General features: G+C 41.5%; 1 protein-coding gene across 1 annotated transcript in view; it reads left to right on the forward strand.

Annotated features, from left to right (window-relative positions):
• GRIK4 (glutamate ionotropic receptor kainate type subunit 4) overlaps window positions 1-18,848 on the forward strand; it is a 434,886-nt gene that overhangs the window by 138,965 nt on the left and 277,073 nt on the right. The window contains exon 2 of the mRNA XM_042475094.1: window positions 16,855-16,986. Within this exon, the coding sequence (XP_042331028.1) occupies window positions 16,905-16,986 (82 nt within the window). The 5' untranslated portion in view covers window positions 16,855-16,904. The remainder of the gene's footprint in view (window positions 1-16,854; window positions 16,987-18,848) is intronic.

Raw genomic sequence — 18,848 nt, forward strand, 5'->3', positions numbered from 1 at the left:
GCTGAAATGATCCCAGGCTAAGCTTGAAAAGGTTAGTTTTAGGAGTTTAGCAGTGGCCAAATGGCTAATGGCCAAGTGGCAGGGGGATTCTGGGGGTGTAATAAAAAGCAACTTTTCCAAGCTCTGTTTCAGTTAAAGTGCTTCTTTCTGTCTCATCCTCTTTGTCTATGGCATTCCAGCCAAAGAGTCCTCTTCTTATACAAAGGTCTTTGATAGTCTACAGTAGGGTACAGCAACTGGGAAATATAAACTGTAATGAAAAGATTATTTAGATACCACAGATTCACGCACACACACACACTGTGATTGAAGGCACTATGTATTTTTTACAACAATTATATATATATATATGCACACACACACACCACACACAGCTAGTGTTGAAAGTGCTTGGAGTACATTATCTCAAGAAACTATTTTCACCTCATGGTTAGAAAGCCTTCTTGAACAGGAACATAGAAACAGAGCCTTAGACTACTTATTGATGTGCCATTTCCTCTGAATATTGTACATAGTTGTTATTATTGAGAAGAAGATCTTGGGTGAACTTTGCAGTTGACTGAACATTGGAGGATTGTGCTGACACTGAGATAGGCATTGATTTCTCTTTGTTTACTTATTGGTATCATTTTATGTATTATGTTTTTTTATATTAACACTACTGAAAGAAGCTTGCAAGTTTTCTTTAAAAACATTAAAATATAAAAGTTCATTTGAATAAAATAAATAAACAAAACATTACCAAGGGCATTGGAATAGGTGAATGAAATAGTAAAAACAGCTGTGAACGTATCCATTAACTGTGCCTGCTGAAACAACACATTTTTGGTGGGGTTTCTGGGAAGACCAGGCAACAATTTGGGTGTCACACCTGAAAAATTCCTCTCTGTTGTATCCACCGGCTGGATCTGGGAACAATGTGCATGTATGTCCAGAGACAGGGATCTCACAGGTTTTTATTTATCTTCCAATTGGTATACTCCTTTTCTGTGTCAAAATTCAAGACAGCTTATAAGCAGAATCCATGAAATAAGACAGATCAGGAGTGTTATTGCAGTTAATAATAGCAATAAAATATTACATAATTGGCCCACATGCAACCATACAAAAAGTGGCATAGGCCAAGTGGGAATGTCATGGTCATAAAGTCCAAAGGCTAAATAGTTAATTTTGATCACAAACGTGAAAGATCTGTAAGGAGGAGGAAAGCAAGTTCCTGAGAAAACATAGTTCTCAGGCAGGTTGATATGAAACATTGTGGTCAGAATATCATAGAAGAGTGCAAACCTTGGCGGCAGAAGGACTCAAGTTCAGCTTTGGCATCTTGAAATAAGTTTGGAGACTGACATCATTGCATTAGAATTTGACTCAACTCAGCTATCAGATGTCATAAGGCCATTTCCTACATTCTTTGGCTATGTGGAGCTTTAAAGGTTAAAGATATGCAGACCTTAGACCAGGGGCTGACAACTGTATCCTTCCAGATGTTTTCGAACTCCATCTCCCATAATCCCCCACCATTGACTATCCTGGCAAGGGCTGATGCAACTTGCAATCAGAGTACAGATGTCTTCCCCTTCTCTAGACTCTTAAAGACTTTCTCAAATGAAGCCAGCCACTCGATCTCTCCCCCATAAGATTATTGACAGTTGTGTATACCTTCACACAATCCAAATCACTGTGCAAGAGAGAAACCTGTTGTCTTAGAAAATGTCTCTTGCAAAGGGCACAGTCAGCAAAGCAGAAGATGTAGCTGGTGTTCAGGGATGCTTTCAACACCACAGACAGAAGGATCAGCATTTGCACATGCATCATTTCCCTGCTTTTACAGCATATTCTGTCTTTAGCTTCTGCCATGATGAATAACAAGTTCCTCGCAAATATCTCAAGATCTCACAAAGTTGCTACAACATAAATTGGGAAGAGCGTTCCATACCACAACAAAGTGGATTGCATTAAATATGCAGCCGTATGTTTCCCCCCTCGAAGCAGGCGCTCCCCTTGAGAAAGCAAATCTTGCTTTTAAAAAATGTCTAAACATGCCGTCAAAATTATTTCACGGCACAAAGTGAGGAAGGATCCATTGCCTTTTCTCTTTATCTTCTCTGGTGCTTTGTATTTTCCACAGCTAAGCACATGAAAAGCCTTTTAACGGGGAACGCTTCCCTTGATGTGAGGAGTCTCTGCCAAACTTTCCATGCTCCAAATTATCCAGTCATGCGGCAGTTCTCAGAAGTGTCCTAGGGAGTTGCGGATGACTGCTGGGCGAGTCATAGTCTTCTTCTTGTGTATTTTAATTGGAGTAGAAGTCAAAGTAATGGCATTATATCAGTGCAATTGAGAAGGCTGGATTTTCAGTCATGAATGAGCAACCAGGGGACAGTGAGATGTGGGGCCATTCAGGCATCACCTCTCAAGAGGCTGGCCACCAAATCATCAACACCAAAGACTGAGGTCTACTGGAGAGACCTTTTTCTATGTTCTATGTTCCACCATGGGAAGACATGGGAGAAATTAAAAGTTATGACTTGGTTATGAACTAGAAAGCCCTTTGCAGTGGGTCCAGATTATCTGAAAAAATGGTTTCTCCTGATACGGACCTATCTGAGATTTGAGATCTTTAAAGGAAGACCTTTTCTTGCCCTCCAAACTTTTCCAGGCATATTTAGTGAAGATCTAAAAACAAATAGAAGAAAGTACTTCCCCAAAGAGCAGGCAGTTAAACTGTACTTTGCTAGCACAAGATGTAGTGACAGCCACCAACTTGGATGTTTTAAAATGAGGATTAAGCAATTTCATGGATGATAAGGCTGTTGATGGCCAGGAGTCAAGACAGCTATGTGTTGCCTCCAGTATCAGAGGCAGTATGCAGTGAAACACAAATGAGAGGGTGTAGTTGCGTCATGTTCACCATTGTGCGAAGTGACAGTTGGATTTGATAGGCTTTTGGGCTAACCCTATCCATCTTTTCTTAATGTACAAGTGTGGAGAAAGAACTTGGAAGTGTCCGTCTCCTGCATATTTGCACCAAAATAAAGTGAAGGCTGTTGTAGCTTGGCAAAATGAGCTACAGTTAAGAGTCTGTGGTGTAGATCAGGATGTCCCCAGTTCAAATCTCATTTTGCCATGAATTCACAACTGGGTGGTTAAGGCAAACCACTCCCATTCAGTCGTAGCATCTCTCTTTGGTAAAATGGTGTGTTGAGGGTTGTAGTAGTAATACATGGACAAAGTAATGGGCATGAGATGGTCTTCAGGCTCAAATACTTGATAGGATTAAGTATAACTGTAAAAAAAACCAGAATGTGAACTTGAGAGCTGGCAACATTTTAGCTTTTGTATCAGTGTCAGTTCACTTCTCCAGATGTCCTTGAACTGCAGCTCCCAGCAGTTTTTCACCATTGACTATACTGGCTGGTGCTGATGGGAACTGCTATCCAGCAGCAGTTGGAGAGCCACATGAATCCTAATCATAATATAAATATTACATTTTAGGACATACTACAGCTAAAGACCAATGCATTAGATAGAAGGCAGTGTGTGTTCCATCTTCCCAAGTACGCAGATGAAGACAAAGTATTAGGAAGTCATTTTCTGCCCTGAAAGAGGATGAACAAATTAGGTGAATGCCGCTTCCCCCTGTGCTCCATGTTCTGGCTAATCATAAACCCGCTGCTTCCTCTACGGGAGACTGATGCTCCATCACTTCTGTGTCACCATTAAGTTTGGTCTGGCAGCTCTTAAGCACCACCTGCTCTCACCTCTTTCTCCCCCTCTCCACAACAATTCTTATCACTTCAACCTCTCCGTCCCCCCAGCCCTCCAACTGCTCAGCCGGAATATTGCTGTCTTAACTCCATGGCACTGCTCTCTCTCAGTCTGGTCAGGGCTGCTTTTACTTGTTCACATAGACCTGCCAGCATGGTTGATTCAATTCGCACAGCATGGAGTAATCCACCTTTGCCCAGTTCAGCTCTCCAGAGTGAGATCAGCATCCTATCCAATTATTCCTATTTTATTTTAGAGGATCTGCCTTCCAGTATCAGAGGGATTTCTTGGAAATCCAGGCGTCTGCTGCTAATAGGATTCCCACTGGATTTAAGAAAAATCCCTCCAGCCATGTTGCTCAGTTTGAATGAATTGGACAGGAGTCAAGACTCTATAGCAACCCTATCCTTCAAAATGTGGAAAGCTATTATTATTATTATTATTATTATTATTATTATTATTATTATTATCATCATCATCCAGACATAATATAATATAATAATTGCTCTGCTCCAGTTCCCTGAGACCTGAAAATTATTTCAAGATTTCCTTCAGGGTAAAGAAAGGTTGAGAAAGGCTGTTCTAGATGTTGACATCCTATCTCTGGAATGCTCTCCCTGGGAAGGATTGTCTGGCACCCGAATCAATCCCCTTTTATTTCCCCAGGTTTTTAGAAGTGAATTTTAACCTTGCAGTCTGGTTTTGAGTTTTCTGGATAACTTCTTTGCTGTATTTATTTATCTCCCCCCCAAAAAAAAAAAAAAACACTGGTGGTTTGTTAAATTACATTTCTATTTCACTGTTTTTATAGATGAAAATCTTGTGTCTTTTAGTGAAGCTGTCCTGGAAATTATTTATTTGAGTGGCAATGTAATAACATAAAATAAAACAAAAATGACTGAACAAACTGTCAAGGCCCATTTGAGTACAGCCTATAGCAGGAGGAAAGAAAATGATTGTTTTGGCTGGGAAACGACGCCTCCATTGTACCACCTTCGATTGTGTGAGAATTATAGGCAACAGCAAAGCCCTTGGGATGATTTCTAGTGTCTAGACCTGAGAGGTTTATGCCAGGTTCTTTAATCTGGAGAGAGGATCTACCTTTTCCCTGGCCATTATGCTCAGAAGTAGACATGAAGGGATGGGGTTAACATTATCATGACCGAGGTAAACAAAAGCCTCCAAAGAATCTGTCTGCCTGAAAAAATCCCCCCTAGTCTCCCAGATCACAAAATTGCCTTTCTTGGGCCAGCTTGTGCCCAACAAGTGGAAATCTTGCAATCTTCCATAGGTTGTTGGATTGCAATTCCCAGCAGCCTTAGCCAACACAGCCCACAGTAAAGAATTTTGGGAGCTGCAGTAGAGCCAATCCCATCTTAGGCTAACCAAGGCAATGCTTTCAGCTTATGGATGGGAGACTGTCCAAAACCCTTGGTCTAGAAGTAGCTCAGTTGGTAGCAGTCTCCATATCCTTTTGTACAATTCTGCAAGATCTTATATGGAAATGTAATGTGTCATTATGGCCAGTCGGCACACTGACAAAGAAAGATATTAAAGAGGTGGGTGTAGGGGAGTTGAGATCACACCAGGGTGCAGGATTCAGCTTTTCCAGTTCTTTCCGCCAGACGCAGTGGGGATGGAGGGATTTGTCATTGCACTTTTCATTATCTTACTTTGGCAGGGCTATTCTTTGCCTCTCTGACAAGCTTTTCCAACTATTTTGCCTTCCACAGTTAGTCTTTTATGTTTCATTTAACAAATGCTGGCAAGTGTGAAATGTTTTCTGGGGGGTCTTGATCCTGCTGTGAGAGCTGCTGCCATTTCCTAAAGGGTGGCCTCTCTTAGCAAATGCCACCAACTAAGAATCAGGCAGAAGATTCAGGGTTTGAATGGTGGGGGAGAATGATGGACAAAGGTTTGGGTAGGGGATTTTTTAAAGTCACAATTTCACTACTTTACAGGGCTTGATTTGGGAACCAAACAGTATAGTGATGAGTAAGAGTAAGATTGGGACTTCAAGGTCCAAGTTCAAGTGTCCACTGATCCACAGAATTCATTGGATGACCTTCAGCTAGTCACTTCATGTCCAACTGTGCTACCTCAAAGTGTTGCTATGCATGCAAAGCACGGAGGGGGAAAAGCCCTGTATGCCACTTTGAGCCCATTGGAGGAAGATGAGACATGAAAGTAAGTAATGCCAATGCAGTGTGTTACATTACCTATTCTTTGGAATGAACCAGGGAACCACAGGTTCAACATCTGGCACTGGCGTTCCTAGCTGGTGAAAACAACAGCTATGAGGAGCATCCAGTAAGTTTCTGAAATGGAGCACAAAAATAAAAGGAAATTGTAGTCACACACACACACACAAACACACACACACACACACACACACTGGTTAGAGCATATTTATATACATAGCCGGTGGCTGTTCTCATGAATGGCAGCATGTTCTTGCTTTCTAAAGTGGTGTGGTTGGGTTTGCAGCCAAGGATACTTTTAATGGTTTGCATGTATGTCCAGGAGCCATTTTGAATTCAGCAATACAATTCAGCAAGTGCTTCTGGTTGCCCTGATGTATGTTTGTTCTTTTTGGAGAGGGGAAGGTCCCATGTCCTCCCTGAGTCTCTGCAAGTTCTTCATCCCTGCTTTTGAAGAAGCGTGACCCAGTCTTGAACAGGATGGTTACTATTCACCCAGACAGATGAACCATCTTGCCTTCCATCTTCATCAACTGTGAAAGGCAAGTCATGGCTGATACAGGCAACTGTATCCTCAAAGTGTCATTCATATGTGCCACAGCTTTCCAACTGAGGGTTTTACCATACCCCTCTCTGTTAAGAAGGCCTTATATCACTTGGAAAAGCTCCACTGGATGACACTAAGCAGGTGTAACGGTAATGGTGATGGATCTTTTTCTTTGCCTTTTTTACCACCATAGAATAGGCCACATAATGGGCTCTCAATCATATTCAGTGAAACTCCTGAATTTTTCTACACTTGCATTTCAGATTATCTTTTCATTTGTGTCATAGTTCCTCCACTGACATGCAAATACCTAGGAGCCACACAAGTTTTGTTCGGCAGAAGAGACAGCTGAAATTGATTGAATCAATTGAATAAAATCACTGTATCATGCTACTTTTTACCTAAGGGAGGCTGAGAGAATATGCCTCGCTGAAGGTTAACTGTGAAATTCATTGCAAAACTGGGAATTGCCCTTGAGTCTCGTTATGTATTTATTCCATGTTAAATCTGCCCTTTCTCCAAAGGTGGCATATATAGGTTTCTTTTCCAACTCTACAACCCAGTTTTTCCTCACAACAAGTTGCTCTGGACATAGCTACTGATCCAGGATCATCCAGTGAACCTTTTAACCAAGCAAGGATTGTAGCCTAGGTCTTGTCATCATTCTCACTTGTTGTGGGTCATCGACAGGAGGTTGTGGGGGGCAATTTTCTGCCCCAAAAACACAAAACAAAATTTCAAATGCAACTTCTGGTTTTGGAAAATTGGTATTTGGTGAAGTCAAGTAGAGCAGGGAGAAGGAGGCTGCAGCCCATTTGAAAAGTCAATTTCCATTTCTGGAGACTTCGTTTCTGGAGAAGGGATTCATCCTTTTTTTGGGAAGAAAGAGCCTAGTAAGGCCACATGCAGTTCCAGGATCACACTTTGTCCACTGCTGTTGTCATTGCTGCTATTGATTCTGTGCTCCATGAGGTTTCACTGTCATAATGCCCTTCCTATGGAATTTACACCTTTGTCCTGCTCCATCTGTCTTTGCAAACTGCTCAAATAAAAAAAGTTTGTTACAGGTAGGCCTTTTAAAACTGTAGCCCTAGATGGCTGAATCATGCATGATTTTAAGTGTCTGTTTTACCGCTCTTGCTGCTAAATGTTGTCATCTTTTGTTTTTGAAAAGATACGTCATTTTAATTCCTGGTTTTACTGCATAACACTTTGGGTATTTTATGGAGACTTGTCTAAAAAGCTTTCTCCATCAATAAATAGTGCCTTAAAATGGCTATATATCTGATTAATAAAGACAATAATATTCAAAATTAAGTTTTGGGGGAATTTAGCCATTAAATTTTCGCTCTTAAAACTCACCCTGCTTTTAAGTTAGCAATTATTTTATGTCGAGGTTATTATGTTTTCCCTTCAAGTATGTTTATGGAAAACCCTGTTATTGAATAAGTTCCCATTCCACTCTCCTAACGGTGTTTTAAATTGAATTGCATTGTTGTGCGGTGCTTTATATTATTTTTAAAACAGGTTGGGTGTGCTCCATCTGGTTTTGGCTACAACATGTTGCCTTCATAGCATTCTTAAAATGGTAGTAAGGGGGCTGCCACCAAAGGCAAGATTATCTGCCCACTCCTCACCCTATTCTAATCATTTGTGTGTTTGGCAGATCCATGAACTGTGCAGTTTTAGCCCTAGTCCAGAGGATCAGATCTCTCCAGGTGGATGCATAGAAGACCTAAGGAGATTAGAGAGAGGTAATACCTGACTGTCAGTGGCTATCGGGGCTTGTAAAATTGCTGTGCAGAGTGTTAGAAATCGAATCTGTATGTGTACAGATACACAGTGTGTTAGCTAGCTCTGCGTGTCTCTTGCCCTAATACCGGCACGAGTAAATTCTGACTCGATCCTGCTGTTTTGTCAATAACCTGGAAAGTTTTGAAATAACTGCCTCAAAGCCGTCAAATCATATGTTGTTCCATAACCCAATTCAGCTGTTGCAAGCACTTGGCAGTAACCAATTTCCCATGTGCTTAGTGTTTCTGAGCCATTTTAGTCTTACAAAAGAGTCTGTTGCTAGTCGCTGCGCATGCACACATAACACTGAAACATAGAAACAGAACTGTAAACTGGATACATAAGCCAAACAAAACAAAATTTTGCAATTAGATCTAATTATTTACGATATCAGGCATGTTTGTGTAGCTATACTTCTCTCTCCCATTTCTGTTCTTTTTTGTGATTCTTCTGAAAATCTTATTCTTTGCAGAATTTAGTGCGTTTTGCTTTTATCTGTGATACAATATAGTGGAGGGAACAAATGCACAAAGATGACAGAAGCAAGTGGAGGATGTGGTGAGGATACAGAGAGACTGGGCAGCTTTCTCACTTCCATCACCCTTGCGGAGGAATTTCATCTCACCAGTGAAGCCAGAGTCCTGTCCACTAGGCAGGGATCAAAGTATCAAAGTATTAGAGGAGCTGCTGTGCAACAGCATCCCACAGAGGCAGATAGAGTGACTTCCATGCCAGTGAAGTATGAGTGCCTTCAAGGTTTTAGATCACATATTAAAAGTGCTATCCATGGTACTGAGTTATATCTCCAAAACATCTGCAGCACCTTGGATATCTCCTTCAAAAGTATGCAGAACCCAGTTCTCTACCTTCCTGACATGGAAGTCAGAAGTTGCTGCCAGTGAGCTAAAAACCACCACTGTCCTAGTTAGAGTAGATACACTGAATCAGTTGCTGAAAGGTGATGCAACACTTGCTTGAAAGAGGCTGAACAGTTACCTGCATTGGCTGAAGTTTCTGCATTGACTGGAAAGTTGGACTTGTTGACTCTCTGGTCATTTCCATCTCTATGATTCTGTGAGAGCGTCTTCCAGTGAGTGATTTCCACAACCAAGGCACCTTCATCACCGAGAAAGCCCTGTCCTCACTTACCAAACACTGTAACTCAGACACTAAAACCAGAAGCGGATCTGACAGTCAGGGCAACAAGTTTGGTTGCTTATTTGCTTATTTCTTTAAAACTTTTTTTAATGCAAGAATTCAGAAAAGATGAGGAAAAACTTAGAAGCGTCACGTTTTAGCCCTCGGAGTATAAAGTACAAAGATGTTCATTCTTTAGATCAACAATTTAAGAATAAGCATCGAGCGATAACCAGCTGTGGCTTGGCACTCATCACGGTCCTGAAAATTATATGCATATTACATTAATTACATGTAATTAAAGCATGCAAATTATCAGAGCAGCCCCTCCCAATGGCCAGCGCATTTTACTTTGTGCAGAGGAATTTATCCACCGCTTAATTAAATGTGATGGTGTTGGTGTTGGGGAGGGTAGAGAATTTAACTCACTTTGGGGCATTGGCCACACAGAAGAGAGGAAAAATGCATCTCTTTTATTGAATCAATTCATAGAGGCACCTTTCCAGCTCTGTAATAAATCTTCAGGGCTGCAAGTTGCAGGGAGGAGCAGGACGTGGGAATAAATTATTGTGATCTGAGCTCCTATCTGCCAAAGAAATCTCACAAGACTTGACCACCAAAAAATATGACTAGCAGTGCAGTATTTTGGAATAACTCACAGCACCAGCAAGTGAGGAGTATTGTGTGAGTGCCTTGGGGTGGATAGGTTGATGTGGTTCTGTTCTAATGGATCATCCACAGCTTTACTTGGTGCTGGAGCACTACCCAGCTGGATGTTTCCTTGTGCTCTCATGAATAGGAGCAGTGCATTCCTGGCACTGAAAGCATGGGATGGAGAACTGAGCTGTGTGCACATGTGCCTTCAAGTCACCTTATGGTGACCCCAGTAATTTCATAGGGTTTCCTGAGGCAAAGAATATTCAGAGATGGTTTTGCCAGTTCTTTCCTCTGGCACAATACAGACTGGCACTTTGTGCCGGCCTGTGAGTGGAGCCACGGCGCAGCATCTGCATGCTGGATGCTGTGATTCCATCCCCATCTTCCCATGATGCCATGCACTCTTCTATATGGTGTGTGGCATCATGGTGTGGCTCTGGCTCAGTGCCCAAATGGCGCAGTGTGGAAGGGGCATCATTATGCCGCCCCATCGTGGCTATGCTGCCCTTTCCAGGGAGCTAAAAAGTAGCCCCAGTCTGGAGCAAAAAGGGGCAGCATCCCACTGCCCATCTGTACAGCCCCATAGTTTCCCATCCTAGTAGTAACTAGCACTGAGCCTGCTTAGCTTCCAAGACCAGACAGGATCTGGTGCCTTTAGCGTATTTAGGTTTGACTGCAGCTGTAGTAATTTGAGTGTTGGACTATGACCCAGAAGACCAGGGTTCGATTCCCAGCTCAGCAATGAAACCCACTAGATGACCTTGGGCAAGTCACATGCTCTCAGCCTCAGGGGAAAGCAATAGCAAACCTCATCTGAACAAACCTCACCAAGAAAACCTTTTGATAGGTTTGCCTTAGAGTTGCCATAAGTTGGAAATGACCTGAAGGGATACAGCAACAACAAAAAGCAGCACCTGGTTTAAAAATGTGGAGCAAATTCTTCCATTAGGCATTTCCCTTTGATACATTGGTTTGATCAAAGCAAACAATAGATCTTTCCCCAAAAATTCAATCCTAGTGTTTAGTAGTTTGAACCTGGGTACACTTGGAATCAGTCACTGTTTCTCAGATGCACCTTTGAGGGTTGCAGTGAAGGTAAAATGGGAAGAGAAAGGAAGGCCTCATATAGGACTCAGCTGAATTTCTTCAGCCAAACCAAAATAAAAATGTAATGTCATAGTCTGTGGAATGTTAACTATGGCCATAAATATCAGTGTACATCAAAGATAGAGATGTAACATTTCTAGAAATTGTAAAGCTGGCAGGGTGAGGAACCCCATATATTTTTGAACACAAATGGAAAGCTACAGGAAAAAAAAATTAAAAATGCACAGTTGAAAGTCAATTTGTTATTTTGGGAACATAAAATGTGTTATGTATAATTTTGTCTGGCATAACATTATCATGATTGTATATTAAAAGCACACTTCATTCAGACAATAATTACAAATTTAATTTCTTTTTAATTTTTTAAAACATTTTGGTTACAAATGGAACCAGAGAGTTCCAAACTGTAGGGAGCCTCTTCCTTTTTGGCAGTTTATTAAGAGTGGGTAAAAAGCAATAAAAACAAGAAACTGTCAATATTAGTAAAACAAAGAAAATTATTTTGTCTCCTCTGGTTCTTTTTAGTGTCATCCAGACAGAATGCATTCATTCTAATAAAATAACAGAGAAAAGGAATGCTAGACCGGGAATTGCAATGCCCAGCTACACATGTTGTACTATGCACAAGTCTTTCTATGTACAAGTCTTATTGTTACTAGTTTTTAGAAATAGTTTTGGGCAAGTAAATATATGAACATAGGAATCAGCATGATTTAGTGGTCTGAGGGTAAGAATGGGACTAATGCAATTGCAAATTCCCACTCAGCCATGGACACCCATTGGGAAACCTTGGACAAGTCACACTTTCTCAGCCTCAGAGGAATGCAATGGCAAACCTCCTCTGAACAAATCTTTCCAAGAAAACCCATGATAGGTTTATCTCAGGTCACCATAGGCTGGAAACAATGTGAAGGCACACAACAACAACAACAACAACAACAACAACAGAGCAACAAATATTTGAACACTTTGTCCTAAAATTTTATTCATCATTCTACAAGAAAATATTGCATTATACAACTTTTCATTCCATCCCCAATTTTTTTGGGAAGGGAAGTGCCTTTGGAAAAACTCTCCCACCCCCATTCCCCCCCCCCCAGATTTCTTCTACACCTTCACAAAATCCAAGGACCAAATTCAATTTCAGAGAAATTCTCAGGGGCTATATGGCAGGATATAGGTAAACCAAAGGCACAAAGGATAGGACCAAAAGTCCAGGGCATTTCACTTTCATGCGTTGCCAGGAGTTAAGCCTTAGAAGAGGCATTTTGCCTTTTGGAATGGGGCATGGAGTGTTTTTGGAACATCATCTTCACTTGAAGGCCAGAAAAACAAATGTGTGTATATGTATTCATTTCATATTTTGTTAAGGAATGCATCCACAAAACAGAAATTGTTTCTGGTAACTAGAAACAGTTGGGTCATATGTGTCATATTTCTTCCTCCCTGCTGTTGAAATTTCAATTGTAAGATACTAGTGGACAGGAAAATATTTCTTGCTGTTTTTCTTATTTGCATCATGTGTGGGGATCCTCTGGGCCAAATTGACCCTCCAGTGGTCCTAGTCTGATCCTTTTGGGCTGCCCATTTGAATGAATGGATGCTTTAAGAAAATTGTCCTATCTTATTTCCTTGGATGGGTGGGTAGTTTTCTAGCCATTTCACCTGGTTAGTTCAGTGGATTTAGAAGCATGAAGGATGTCTTGGTCTTCGGGGATTCAACCTAATCAAAGTGTTTGTCACTGTATGGAATTGGATGCTCACTGGCAGCTCAGCTGAAAGAACAAACTCTTGGCTTTGAGATCATTAGACTGATTGAATGTGACTCAGTTGTGTCCACATTGTAGAAGAAACTCATTACCGGCTAAGTACATTATTTCCGATCTCTTTTACCTGGGAGGTGTAGCGTGGGATGCCATTGGTTAGTCCAACCAGCATAAAACAGTAGAATCTATTGTCGAAAGTTGAGTTGATAGATAGATAAATCCAACTGGTTCAGTGGTTCTACTTTAATTAGGACTAACAATGGGATTTAGACCATAATCAGAATTGGTTACATGGTAAGCATAAGCTATTGATTATATGCAACCTCCAGGTCCATGGTGGCTATATGGAACCTCCAGAACAGAGGGAGGATGCCTTTCCTACTACTGTTGCCTGTAATGTAGTGGTGGGGTGGGTATGATGAGCACTTAGTTGTTGCTTTTATGTTTGGTTTTCTTCCTCTGAGGCATCAATCCAGAGTACTGTTGTAGGAAACAGGATTCTGGGCTGATGGGGCTTTGGCTTGATCCAGCAGGGATGCCATGTAGAAGATGGAGCCAACTTGTTTTCTGTTGCTCCAGAGACTAGAACATGAACCAATGGATTCGAATTACTAGAAAAGAGATTCAACCTCAGCATTAGGAATCATTTCTTTTACTGTGAGAACTGTTCAACAGTGGAATATACTGCCCTGGAGAGAGGTAGACTCTCCATCTTTGGAAGTCTTTAAGCAGAGGTTGGCTGAGCATCTTTTAGGACTGCTAGAAAGAGATCTTGTAGCACCTTTGAGACTGACTGAAAGAAAGAAGTTGGTAGCATGAGCTTTCATAGACTTGAGCCTACTTCCTCAGATACATTTGAGCTTACTGTGGAAGCAATATGCATTTCAGCCTACTATGCTCATTTCTTTGAAAGCTCATGCTACCAACTTCTTTCTTTCAGTTAGCCTCAAAGGTGCTACAAATCTCTTTCCATACAACATGGGGTATCTCTTTCCATACTGATTTTACAGACTATCATGGCTATGTCTTTGGATTTTAAGAGTGCTGTAATTCCTTATTCCTATATGACCAGATTGGAGTAGCTGACCCTTGTGATCCCTTCCGACTCTAAGATTCTATGATTATAGGATGCTACTCATTGTGTGCAGATCACTGAGTGGCCCCTTTCCTATTCTGTCAACTGCAATCACTTGAGAGGCTTCCTGGATGAAAACAAACAGCTTCCTAGGTCTGATGGCATGGCTTCTGTGCAAACATCCCTGACTCTTTCCATAGTGAGCCCTTGCATCTTGGGGGGGGGGGGGGGTTTAAATGACTGTCATTAAGCTGAAGATTATTTGGCAGGTAGAAGTTCAGCCTTGAGCAGAAGAGGCACTAATCGACTGCTGAGCCGGAGATCTCCTTTTCTGCAGTTGCTTGGTTGTACGTTGGCTGTCTGGCTTCTCAGCTGCAATTACTGACACCTTCCAGGGTGCTGGGAATCTTCTCTCCTCCACCTCCTGCCTCATTTATCATTGCTGTCGCCCCAGGACAGGGAGGCTGTTCTTAGGCTCTTGTAGCTAAAGTTAGCAACTGAGGGTGTTTTTCTGGTTGTCAGCTTGTGCTCAGCACGGACTCTCCTCTGTCCTCCTCCAGGCAATCCATCTTGCCCTTCTCCATCCTTAATTTAGTCTCCCGTCCCTGAATTTTCTGACCGGCACCAGCTTAACCTTCCATTTATAAAGCTCCTTGTGAAAGTGCCCAGTGGCTGCATTTATTTACAGCAGAGGTGGGCAACTTTGATGGATCTAGGTGCCAGTTCTCTCTCTTTGGGAACTCCAGGGGGAGGAGGGGGCTGGCTAGACTGCCAACAATGCCAAATAAATAAATATATAACAAAGAAAGAAAGAAACAACCACAGAAGTGTCTGGAACTCCAGTCTTCATTTTGTGATATTGTGCTACTGCAGTGGCTCTTAAGCTGTCTGAGGTGGAAGACCAGCAGGGTTTTTCTGTTTCAGAGAATAGCACCATGTTTGTGCCCATTGGCTATAACTGTCCCTTTGTTTCCTGGAAACTCACCCTGAACCAGCAGTGCCTCTTGGACCAGCACTAGTCCAGAGACTACCATTCTTTGAGTACCACTGAAACTCTTTGAGTACCACTGCTGTATTGAAAAGATGAAATTTCTCTCCTTGAGATTTGTAGAAGAGTCCATTCACATAGCAGCTGGGGGCCAAAAAAACCAGCCGTAGTGGCCACAGGTGGCCACAGGTGGCTCTAAGGGCACCCTTTGCTGACCCTGATTTTTAGACCCAGTGTGGACACATTGGTGGTGGTGGTGGATGTTGTAGTTGTTTTGTTCATTTATATCCCAACCTTCTCCCACTGACACCTGGAGACTCACACATTCCCCATTTGTCCTTGTCTTCCATTTGATTTTTTGTTATATTATGAAGTTTTACATACTTTTACCCTTTTAAAAACCCCAAATATATAATGATGTCTATAAAAAAAAATCAAGCCCATTTGGTGGAGAAGATGCAGACAAAAATAAGAGAAGTGGGTTTTGACTTTCTACTTTCTTTGGGCATGCTCTCATGTATCTGGAATGTGTGAATTAGCCTTGATTTGTTTATATGGGTTAAAAGAGAGTAAAGAAGGGATAATAAATGTTACACAATGCTTCCATAATTCATCCTCACTCTGCTTCCATTTACTAGCTGTATGACAAGTTTTATTTTGTATTTTTTTCCCTCCAAGGGTCTCTTTCTGGATCTCCATCCTCCAGTCCCTGTCCCTGTTTTTGTTGTGATCTTTTATTCAGTTTTGCAGCTGTGTATCCGTAATGGAAGAAAATAGCTCTTAATAATTGTATGGATCCGCCTTTTGTTATAGATCAGCTCGATGATTGCTGATACAATGTTGGAGCTAATTGGTGCTTCCATCCACCTGCCTATCAATCTTGCAGAAGTGGCGAGAGTAACCACTGTTGTGGTTAAAGGTTGAAACCTCTCAAGCTGATTTAATTCTTGTTCCCTTGCAAATGCTGGTAGCAAGAGAGCCATGGTGGTGGCAGGGGAAAGAGCCGCTCTTGAATATATTAAATAATATGTAAAACTATATACTATATAGTAGAAAAGCAGTTTGTATGAAAGACATTTAAAGGGAGAAGTCCCAAAGCAACAACTCAACAATTTATATCCATTAGGAAGGTCCAAAGTTATGCATGTAAAAAGATATGTTGCTATTCAGACTCAAAGTCAACCCACTTGAAAGCTTTGGAAAAGGGGTTATTTCCTAAGCTCTGATCCAGTTCAGCTTCCTGGCTTCCAAAAAGGCTACTAATAACATGTGAAGTAGCAGACTTCCCCCAGGAGATCTCCTCCAGGATCTGGGATCCAGAGGTGTACTGACTCTGAACATAGCTTTTATTGATTATAAGTGCTGCTTGAACCACCCTCCTTCGTGAATTTTCTCTCCTTTTAAAGACCAGTCAAAACCATAAGACAACAGCAAAGACTAAAAACTGTAAAAGCACCAGATCTTGTTTAATCTAGGAAGCTAAGCAGGGTCAGGTCTGGTTAGTACTTGGATAGCGGGCCGTCAAGTAATACAAGGTGGAAGCAGCCAATGGCAAATTATCTCTAGTTATTCCTTGTCTAAGAAAACCATATGGAATTCATTACATTATAGAAGCCTGGTATATCGGCTTAATGACAATATGGAAGCCATGGGTTTAATTATTTGTATTATAACTTTGGACTATACCGCCTGGATTGCAGCATTGGTGAAACAGGATATAAAGGGCCAGAGATTTCTGTTCGGGGCACACAGTGCCATTTTGTATAACAGGTTTTCATAGCACCTTTCTTTCTCCCTGTCTGTCTCTCTTGCAGAGTTATGTCATGCCCAGACCACCACAGAGCTCCATGAGGATTTATAGAAGATGCCCCGGATCTTGGCGCCTCTGGTGCTCCTTTTGGTGTGGCTAATGAAGATCACTGCCAGCCCACATTCACTGAGAATCGGTGAGTACAACTATGGTTATCATTCTGACTATTGTTGCTTATTGCTCCCTGCAGAAACCATGGGGTTTAGTTTCCTGTAGCAGGAATGGTGGTTACCACTTGGTTTGTAGAAATGGATTCGCCAGCACTAGTCCTTGTGGAATTGTACCAAATTGTAAACAAGCCGCACTTCAGTGTTGTACTTCTCCTTGCAGATTTGCAAATCAGTTCCCCACTACAGAGGAGCTCTTGAGCTCCTGCAATGTGAAACTCTGAGATTCCTGCCATTGATGAAATGGTTTTGCAGTACTAGGCAGGGAGAGGATTGGCTTCTAACCTCTGTATCACTGTCTTGTTAACAGAAAGGCCCCTGGGACTATAGAACGTGATCCAGAAAATGTGCATAATCTAGATGAAAGAAATAAAGCACACAAGTGGTCTTGGGAAGGAATCAGAAACGAATTTAGAAGGAGTGCTTTTAAAATGAATGGGGGTGGGTAGGGTGAGCAGATGAGTTTCTTTTGTTCATTCTTTGTTATCGGAATCAATTAGTGTGAATCTGAATTAGTGTTCATTCGTTCGTTCATTAGTTTTTAACTGCTTTGCATTTGGAGGCATTAAAGAAGCTAGGGCACATGGTGTGCAGTTTACAGAAAGGTCACAGGAGGGAGTTAACGGGAGACTGAGCAAGCAGTGAAATTAACAGAGTGCGGGGCTTTATTTAAACAAGAAGGTGTATCTGTATATCTTTTTAAAATTGTCCCCCCCCCAAAAGAAGACTTTTGTCTCATCTCACATCTGACAAGTCCAAGTACCAAGCTGGAGGTGTGTGGTGGTTTTAGGGAGCTAGCAGAATGTGTGAAATTTTCACACACTTTGGAGCAAAAAAATGCAAACGACAATATGACTGTGTCTTCTGATGAATTTTTCACCAAATTACTTTTGCCAGACTTCCTTGAATGGAAGCCATGACAGTTAAACAGGTTCAAAACTGATATAAATTTCTCATAGTGATGCAAAGAGAGACAGAGGCCCTGACATCTTCGGTTCTGAAACCCTGTTCTGTGCAAGATTTAGCTGCCGCCTGCTCCAAACATAAATCAAAAATAAATGTGTGCCTTTGCTGTGTTATCATCATGATGGCGCCACTTTACAGGAGTCTTTTATACCTAAATTTGGAGTCAAGGTCTCTTGGGGATGCTTGCTAAGAAAAGGCACCATTTGTTTTGGTAACATAAATATGAGATGCTTCCCTGGTGTTGCGTATTAAAAAATAATAAAAATCTGAGACCATTATTTTGTTCTTGGAGGTAAGATTTTCTCATTCTTCGCTCTCCGTTTTTTTAAAAATTGCCTTTAATTCCATTTAGCGATGTGCCAAACTCTTAATAATCTCTGTGGTGCTTAATTGAGGGGAGGATATAGGTCTGTGCAGCCTTGGCTGCTTTTTATTCAAAGAATTTAGGAACGAAACTGTCGACGTTTATTCGCTGCTTGTGTGGATTAGGAGGGAAATGCAGCTGGAAATTCCTGCCAGGAAAGTTGTCTTTTTGCATTGACACCTCACTTTATTGTTCGGAAAAAGAACAACTTCCTTCCACAGCCCCTGGGAGCCACACACAGCTTTTGATAACTATTCACAGCTGACTGGAGGCTACTTTTCTATCCCCAATACCGAAGGCACACAGAGAGATGAGACTTGGCATAAGAATGCCTATTTCTTGGCATTCTTGCACCTGCAATATTCACTTGGAGACTAAAAGAATTGACTGGAGGTGGGCAAAATATGGTGCTACCTTTTTTAGCCCTTGACATCTCCAGAATCCCCCAACTAGGCTTTTTCGTACATAGAAATGGTTGGGCTACAGGGACACATAATCCTA

This window comes from Sceloporus undulatus, chromosome 6, assembly GCF_019175285.1.
Source record: "Sceloporus undulatus isolate JIND9_A2432 ecotype Alabama chromosome 6, SceUnd_v1.1, whole genome shotgun sequence".
In the NCBI taxonomy this organism is placed as follows: Eukaryota; Metazoa; Chordata; class Lepidosauria; order Squamata; family Phrynosomatidae; genus Sceloporus; species Sceloporus undulatus.